The sequence below is a fragment of the Falco naumanni genome, unplaced genomic scaffold (assembly GCF_017639655.2).
Source record: "Falco naumanni isolate bFalNau1 unplaced genomic scaffold, bFalNau1.pat scaffold_406_arrow_pat_ctg1, whole genome shotgun sequence".
Lineage (NCBI taxonomy): Eukaryota > Metazoa > Chordata > Aves > Falconiformes > Falconidae > Falco > Falco naumanni.
Window position 1 is genome coordinate 12,926 of NW_024427482.1, and position 9,354 is coordinate 22,279.

General features: G+C 61.6%; 1 protein-coding gene across 1 annotated transcript; it reads right to left on the minus strand.

The window, feature by feature from the left end:
- Positions 1-7,249: 7,249 nt before the first annotated feature.
- LOC121082187 (protein fosB-like) lies at positions 7,250-9,311 on the minus strand (the record flags this gene model as incomplete). Its single annotated transcript, XM_040581537.1, is given in 4 exon segments — positions 7,250-7,809; positions 7,811-7,952; positions 7,954-8,168; positions 9,198-9,311. Coding segments are annotated over 4 exon segments (513 nt in total), but the record flags the coding sequence as incomplete, so codon positions are not given.
- Positions 9,312-9,354: the final 43 nt, after the last annotated feature.

Here is a 9,354-nt window from a genome sequence, read left to right on the forward strand (position 1 = left end):
TGGCACCCTGGATCTGGGCGCATCGTGTCACCAGGTGCTGGGTGCATCGTGGCACCGGGTGCTGGGCGCATCGTGGCACCCTGGAGCTGGGCACATCGTGGCACCCTGGAGCTGGGCACATCGTGGCACCGGGTGCTGGGTGCACCACAGCACCCTGGAGCTGGGCACATCGTGGCACCGGGTGCTGGGTGCTCCATGGCACTGGGCGCTGGGTGCACCGCAGCACCCTGGAGCTGGGCACATCGTGGCACCGGGTGCTGGGTGCATCGTGGCACCGGGCGCTGGGTGCACTGCAGCACCCTGGAGCTGGGCGCATCGTGGCACCGGGTGCTGGGTGCACCGCAGCACCCTGGAGCTGGGCGCATCGTGGCACCGGGTGCTGGGCGCATCGTGGCACCAGGTGCTGGGTGCATCGTGGCACCAGGTGCTGGGTGCACCGCAGCACCCTGGAGCTGGGCGCATCATGGCACTGGGTGCTGGGTGCTCCATGGCACCAGGTGCTGGGTACTCCATGGCACTGGGTGCTGGGTGCACCACAGCACCCTGGAGCTGGGCGCATCGTGGCACTGGGTGCTGGGTGCATCGTGGCACCAGGTGCTGGGTGCACCACAGCACCCTGGAGCTGGGCGCATCGTGGCACTGGGTGCTGGGTGCATCGTGGCACCGGGTGCTGGGTGCATCGTGGCACCGGGTGCTGGGTGCACCGCAGCACCCTGGAGCTGGGCGCATCGTGGCACCGGGTGCTGGGTGCATCGTGGCACCGGGTGCTGGGTGCACCGCAGCACCCTGGAGCTGGGCGCACCGCTGCACCAGGATCTGGCCGTATCATGGCACTAGGAGCTGGGCGCACCACAGCACCGGAGCTGGGTGCATCGCTGCACCCCAAAGTTGGGTGCTCACCTCCTGGAGCTGGGTGCCCCCTCACAGCCTTGCCCAGAGCCCCCCAGCCTGGGAAGGGGGGCGGCGCTGCCCCCCTCAGCCCCCCCCCCTTCCCCCCCATCTGTGTATAAATGGTTTCGATGCTGTAAATTAATGCCAGAGCCGCGTCCTTTGCTGCCACTCTGGGTCCTTGTGCATGGGGACAGGGGACACGGGGCCACTGCTGGCACGGGGGCTGGGGACACGGGGACACCCCAGGCACGGGGACTGGGGACACGAGGCCACCCCTGTGCAAGAACTGGCTCCTCGTGCGAGGCCCTGTCCCACTGTGGCCACTCCGGGGGGGGTGAGGGGGGAGGGGGAGGAAGGAAAGGGCTGCCAGAGCCTTGCCGGGAAGCCACCGCGGGGGGGGGACGACACAGGGGGACACGACAGCCTGGGGGGGGGGGGTGGTGACACCCAGCCAGACGGCGGGTGGCAGGGAATTGGGGACAGTGTGGCTTGGCCAAGGGCAGGATCAAGCCCTGGGGGTGGGGGATGGGGGGGCCACCCTGGCCCCGCTCCATCCCACCCCACCCCAGTGCGGCGCCTGGCTCCGGCACCTCGTGTGACACCCTGTGCGTCCCCCAGTGCTGGAAAAGAAGGAGAGGGGGACACAGGGGACACGGCCATCCCCCGTGGTCCCCCCTGCCACCCTCCAAGCATCACCCATCGCTGCCAGCATGGCAGGTCTCAGCGCAGCCGGAGGGGGCAGGGATGGGGCCACCGTGTGTGTGTGTGTGTGTGTGTGTCCGTGTGTGTCCCCTCCTTGTCACCGTGTCAAAAATAGGCGAGTGCCGGATCCGGCCAGGAAGGAGCGATGGCTAAAAATAAGTGGCCGCGGCGCGGCCGTGGCGGGAGCAGGGCCAGGGTCACCGTCCCCACGCCGTGGGAAGGGGACGGTGGCGGCGGCAACGGAAGCGGCAGCGCCAGGCGGGGGCAACGGGAAGGGACGGGGGGGGGGGGGGGGACACACGGGGGGGAAAGTGGTGGCCACCTGAGGAGGGATGGGGTGGGTGGGGTATAAATGGGGGGGAGGGGTGTCACTGTGGGGAGTGGGAACACGAAGGGGTATGTGGGGACAGGGATGTCACCATGCAGGGACACTTGGGGACAGGGATGTCACCATGCAGGGACACATGGGGATGGATCCCACCTTGTAGGAACACATGGGGACAAGGATGTCACCACACAGGGACACATGGGGGCAGGGATGGGACCATATAAATGTATGGGGACAGGGATGTCACCACACGGGAACACATGGGGACAGGGATGTCACTGCACAGGGATGCATGGGGACAGGGATGTCACCATGCAGGGACACGTGGGGATGGATCCCGCCTTGTAGGAACAGATGGGGACAAGGATGTCACCACACAGGGACACATGGGGGCAGGGATGGGACCATATAAATGTATGGGGACAGGGATGTCACCACATGGGAACACATGGGGACAGGGATGTCACTGCACAGGGATGCATGGGGACAGGGATGTCACCATGCAGGGACACGTGGGGATGGATCCCACCTTGTAGGAACACATGGGGACAGGGATGTCACCACACAGGGACACATGGGGACAGGGACGTCACCATGCAGGGACACGTGGGGATGGATCCCACCTTACAGGGACACATGGGGACAGGGGTGTCACCACACACAGACAGTGGGACCACACAGGGACACATGGGGGCAGGGATGGGACCATATAAATGTATGGGGACAGGGATGTCACCCTGCAGGGACACATGGGGATGGATCCCACCTTGTAGGAACACATAGGGACAGGGACGTCACCACACAGGGACACATGGGGACAGGGGTGTCACCACACACAGACAGTTGGACCACACAGGGACACATGGGGGCAGGGATGGGACCATATAAATGTATGGGGACAGGGATGTCACCACACAGGAACACATGGGGACAGGGATGTCACTGCACAGGGATGCATGGGGACAGGGACGTCACCATGCAGGGACACGTGGGGATGGATCCCACCTTGTAGGAACACATGGGGACAGGGATGTCACCACACAGGGACACATGGGGACAGGGATGTCACCATGCAGGGACACGTGGGGATGGATCCCACCTTACAGGGACACATGGGGACAGGGGTGTCACCACACACAGACAGTGGGACCACACAGGGACACATGGGGGCAGGGATGGGACCATATAAATGTATGGGGACAGGGATGTCACCCTGCAGGGACACATGGGGATGGATCCCACCTTGTAGGAACACATAGGGACAGGGACGTCACCACACAGGGACACATGGGGACAGGGGTGTCACCACACACAGACAGTTGGACCACACAGGGACACATGGGGGCAGGGATGGGACCATATAAATGTATGGGGACAGGGATGTCACCACACAGGAACACATGGGGACAGGGATGTCACTGCACAGGGATGCATGGGGACAGGGATGTCACCATGCAGGGACATGTGGGGATGGATCCCACCTTGTAGGAACAGATGGGGACAAGGACGTCACCATGCAGGGACACATGGGGACAGGGGTGTCACCACACACAGACAGTGGGACCACACAGGGACACATGGGGGCAGGGATGGGACCATATAAATGTATGGGGACAGGGATGTCACCACACAGGAACACATGGGGACAGGGATGTCACTGCACAGGGATGCATGGGGACAGGGATGTCACCATGCAGGGACACATGGGGATGGATCCCACCTTGTAGGAACAGATGGGGACAGGGACATCACCATGCAGGGACACATGGGGACAGGGGTGTCACCACACACAGACAGTGGGACCACACAGGGACACATGGGGGCAGGGATGGGACCATATAAATGTATGGGGACAGGGATGTCACCACACAGGAACACACGGGGACAGGGATGTCACTGCACAGGATGCATGGGGACAGGGATATCACCATGCAGGGACACGTGGGGATGGATCCCACCTTGTAGGAACACATGGGGACAGGGACGTCACCATGCAGGGACACATGGGGAGAGGGGTGTCACCACACACAGACAGTGGGACCACACAGGGACACATGGGGGCAGGGATGGGACCATATAAATGTATGGGGACAGGGATGTCACCACACAGGAACACATGGGGACAGGGATGTCACTGTACAGGATGCATGGGGACAGGGATGTCACCATGCAGGGACACATGGGGATGGATCCCACCTTGTAGGAACACATGGGGACAGGGATGTCACCACTCAGGGACACATGGGGACAGGGATGTCACCATGCAGGGACACATGGGGATGGATCCCACCTTGTAGGAACACATGGGGACAGGGATGTCACCACACAGGGACACATGGGGACATAGACCCATGTTGTCCCCAAGTGCATCCCCAGGCATGGGGGAGGGGGTGGAACATGACACACCCCCCCATGGTGTCCCTGGCATGTCCTGGTGTGTCCTGGCGTGTCCTGGCGTGTCCCGTGTGCCAGCCCCGGTGTGAATCACCAGGCGCCTGACGTCAAGGCCTGGGGGGAAGGAAGGAACCCCCCCCCCCGGCAGCAGAGCTGGGGGGGTCAGGGGGACCCCCGCAACCCGGCATGGCTGGCACGGGCCCCCCATGGGATCTGGCAGGGCGGGGACCCCCAGACTGGGCAGGGACCCCCAAACTGGGTAGGGACCCTCCAAGCTGGGCAGGCACCCCCAGAATGGGCAGAGATACCTCCAGAATGGGAAGTGCCCCCCCCCCCCCCCCCCTTGAACTGGGCAGGGACCCCCCAAACTGGGCAGAGACACCCCCGCCCAACTGGGAAAAGATGCCCCCAGACTGGGCAGGGACACCCCCTCCCCAGGACTGGGCAGGGACTCCCCAAACTGGGCAGGGACTCCCCAAACTGGGCAGGGAGCTCCCAAACTAGGAAAAGATGCCCCCAGAGAAGAGACATCTCCCCCCCTGGCTGGATAGAGACGCCCCAAAGGTGGGCAGAGATCTGCCCCCAACTGGAAAAGGACCCTTAAAGTGGGCAGAGACCCCCCCCCAAACCGGGAAAGGACCCCCAAATTGGGCAAGGACCCCCGAACTGGGAAAGGACCCCCGAACTGGGCAAGGACCGCCCAAACTGAGCAGAATGGCTCCTCCTGGCGGCCACCAGTGGAACTGCAGGCGCTAGGGGCGTGGCCCTTTCTTAACCATGGCAGCAAGTCCCGCCCGTTTTTCCAGTTGATTGGCAGGTGGGTGGGCCAATGGGGAGAACGCTCCCACCAAATTCCATGTTCCCAGGGGTCTCCTCTCCCCCACGTCCCCCCCGACCCACAGCCCCACATGCTGAAGGGTCTCTGATGGGGGAAGGGGCTCCATGTCCTCAGGGACCCCCCACCCAAGGGCTCCACATCCCCAGAAGCTCCATGGATTCATCACGCTGGTGCTCCTTGTCCCCCAGGGTGCCCGAGCCACGTCCCTGAAGACCCTCAAGCCATGGCTCTAAAGACCCCCGAGATACAGCCCTGAAGACCTTCAAGCCACAGCCCCAAAGGACCCTTAAACCGCATCCCTGAAGACCCTCAACCTACATCCCTCCATGACCCTCAAGCCCCATCCCCCCAAAGGACCTAGTCAAACACCTCTCCCCCCAGCAGCCCCCCAACCCATTTCCCCCCCAGGACCCTTTGGTGACCGCATGCCCCCCTCCCCCCCCCCCAAAAAAAAAAAAAAAAAGAAGAGCCGTGGAGCCGATCCAAAGCTGCTTTATTGGCCACATTGGGATGGGTGGAGCGCAGACATGGGAGGGGGGCACCGAGCTGCCCCCAGAACAGTCACAAATACAGCACAGGCAATAATAATTAATAATAATAATTAATAATAATAAAAAATTAAACATCTCCCGGGGGCTGGCAGCCCCACGCAACAAAAATATATATATATATAATATAGAGAGAGGACAGAGTCAACGCTGGCAAAGCTTGGTCACGGGGGGGGGGGAGGGGAACACGGCGCAGGGTTGGGGGTGCCAGAGTCACCAGCAGGACCCGTGCAGGGAGGGGGGAGGGGGGAGAGGTGGTCACAGTTGGGTGGGGGACAAGCAGGCTGGGAGCCCACCCACCATTGTGGGTGCTGGAGGTGTTGGGGGGGGTGGGAGGGGAGGGGGGGCATCTCCCTATGACCTGGCATCAGCGGTGGGGTTGGGACCCCCAAGGGAATGGGGGTATGGAGCATGAAGACCATGGGGGGTGGGGGTGGAGATGGCACATGGTGCACACAGATCCCCCCCAGGGTGATGGAGTTTGGATGGAAGCATCTCCAAGGGGTTGGAGATGCTGCAGGGACCCCCATGGACTGGTGCAGCGGTGGCACAGGCACCTCGAAGGTGATGAAGTTGCCACAGGGACTCTCCCAAGGGAGATGGAGATGTGGCACCAACATCTCCAGGGTGAAGGACATGCCCCATGGACACCCTCCTCAGGGTGATGGAGATGACACAGACATCTCCAGTGTAACAGAAATGACACAGGGACCTTCCCGGGGTGAGGGACATACAGCATGGACATCTCCAAAGGGATGGAGATGGCACAGGGAGCCCCCCCAGAACAACAGAGATCAGGCACAGACACCTCTGAAGTGTCACAGATGCCACAGGGACCTTGCTGGGGCGACTGACATCAGGTAGGAACATCTCCAGAGGGACGGAGATGCCGCAGGAACCCCCATGGGATGATGGGGATTGGGGATGGACACCTCCAAGGTGATGGAGACACCACGGGGACATCCCCCAGGTGGTGGAAATCAGACATGGACATCTCCAGAGGGATGGAGATGCTGCAAAAACCCCCATGAGATGACAAGGATGGGGGACAGACACCTCTAAGGTGATAGAGACACCACGGGGACATTCCCCAGGTGGTGGAAATCAAACATGGGCATCTCCAGAGCTATGGAGATGCTGCAAAACCCCCCATGAGATGGCAGGGATCAGGGACAGACACCTCTAAGGTGATGGAGACACCACAGGAACCTTGCCCTGGTGGTGGAAATCAGGCAGGAACATCTCCAAAGCTATGGAGATGCTGCAAAAACCCCCATGAGATGACAAGGATGGGGGACGGACACCTCTAAGGTGATGGAGACACCATGGGCACATCCCCCAGGTGGTGGAAATCAGGTAGGAACATCTCCAAAATTATGGAGACACTGCAGGAACCCCCATGAAATGATGGGGATCAGGGACGGACACCTCGAAGGTGATGCAGACACCACGGGGACATCCCCCAAGTGGTGGAAATCAGGCAGGAATATCTCCAGAATGACTAAGATGGTGCAAAACCCCCACGGATGATGGGGATCAGGGATGGACACCTCAAGGTGATTGAGACACCACAGGAACATCCCCCAGGTGGTGGAAATCAGGCAGGAATATCTCCAGAATGACTAAGATGGTGCAAAACCCCCACGGATGATGGGGATCAGGGATGGACACCTCGAAGGTGATTGAGACACCACAGGAACATCCCCCAGGTGGTGGAAATCAGGCAGGAACATCTCCAAATGTGTGGAGATGGTGCAAAACCCCCATGGGATGATGGGGATGGGGACGGGCCACCTCTAAAGCAGCCTGGATGCCACAGGAACGATGGCGCCACATCACATGGCCACCTCCACCACACAGCCACCCTCCATCCAGGCACCAGAACCTCACCAACACCCAACCCCTGGGCCTACGGGTGTGCAAAAAAACTAAAAAAAATCACGGGGAAAGGGGTGAAAAAAAAAAAAATTAAAAAAGGAAAAATGTTGTTAAAAAAAAAGCCCCAAAAACACCACCTGGGGAGGGGGGAGGTGCCCAGGTTTGGGTGGGGAGGGGAGGGACCCCGTTCACAACGCGAGGAGCGAGGGAGAATTCAAGGAGTCCCGAGGACTGGTCGCTGCTGCTGCTCCGCTGATGCGAGGCTCCGCAGGTGGTTCCCTCTGGGTGGGTGAACACAAACGAAGACGTATAGGATGGGTTAGGTGGTCCTGAGGGACCCCCGAAGCAGCAGCTGGGGAAGGGACCCCTGGGCGCTCGGCTGGAACGGCCCCGGGGGGAGGAAGGTGACGGTCCCCGCCGGCTCTTCCTTGCCCAAGGTGCTCACCTGGGCACCCAAGGAACCGACGTCCTCGTATGGGAGCTTGCAGGCAGGGGCGTGGGCCACCAGGACGAATTCCAGCCGGTCCTTCTCCTTCTGCAGCTCCGCGATCTCCGACTCCAGCTCCGCTTTCTCCTCCTCCCTGCTGGTCTGTCTCCTGCGGGGAGGGGGCGGGGGGGGGGGGATAGGGTGAGTAGGGGACCGGGCACACAGTTGTCCCTACCTTGGGGATGGGGGGTGGGTCACCATCGCCTGTGGATGCCAGGATGGGGGTGGTTGCCCTCCAGCATGCCCAAGTCAGACGATGTCCCCTGCCCCTGGGGACAGCACTGTCCCCAGGTCCTCCTCCAATGCCCCCTGCCCCCCTCAGACATCCCTGGGCATCAGTCTGTCCCCTCTGATGTCCCCAACTCCTGGGGACAGCCTTGGTCCTCTACAATGTCACCATCCCCAGCTCCTGTGACCTTGTCACCTCCCTGCAATGCGCCTGGCTCTGCCATACCAGCACCCACAGGTAGTGGCCTGTCCCCCTCCGATGTCCCCAGCTCCTAGGGATGTCATTGTCCCCTTCCAGTGTCCCCTGGTGCTGGGGACACTGTTGTCCCCACGCAACACCCTCAGGATGCACACCCACAGGCATCTGTCTGTCCCCTCTGACACAGCCAGGTCTGGGGCACATTGTCCCCTCCAGTGTCCCTCAGCCCTAGGGATACCACCGTCCCCACATGGTGTCCCCAGCTCCAAGGGCATCATCATTCCCCCCTTCATGTCCCTCAGCCCTGGGGACACCGCTGTCCCCATCTTTGAGGGTATCATCACCATCATCCCCTTCCAGCATCCCTTGGTTCTGGGGACACTGCTGTCCCCAGAACCAAGTGCATCATCATCATCACTCCCTTCCAGTGTCCCTCAGCCCTGGGGACACTGCTGTCCCCACCTGGTGTCCCCAGAACCAAGTGCATCATCATCATCATTCCCTTCCAGTGTCCCTCAGCCCTGGGGACACTGCTGTCCCCACCTGGTGTCCCCAGCTCTAAGGGCAATGCTCCCATGACCTGGGGACACCACCATCCCCAAGGACACCAACCTATCCCCACAACCAGGGACACCACCACCCCAGGGAGCCACTGCCACCCCCCCAGCCGCAATGCCACCGCTGTCCTCAGCCTGTCCCCAAGCACTCACCGCCTGCAGCCGATCCGTCAGCTCCCGGCGCCGGTTACGGCACTTGGCCGCCGCCAACTTGTTCCTCTCCCGCCGCACCCGCCGCTTCTCCTCCTCCTCCGGCGTCAACTACCAGAGGGACAAGGCCATCAGTCAGCGGCCACCATGTCCC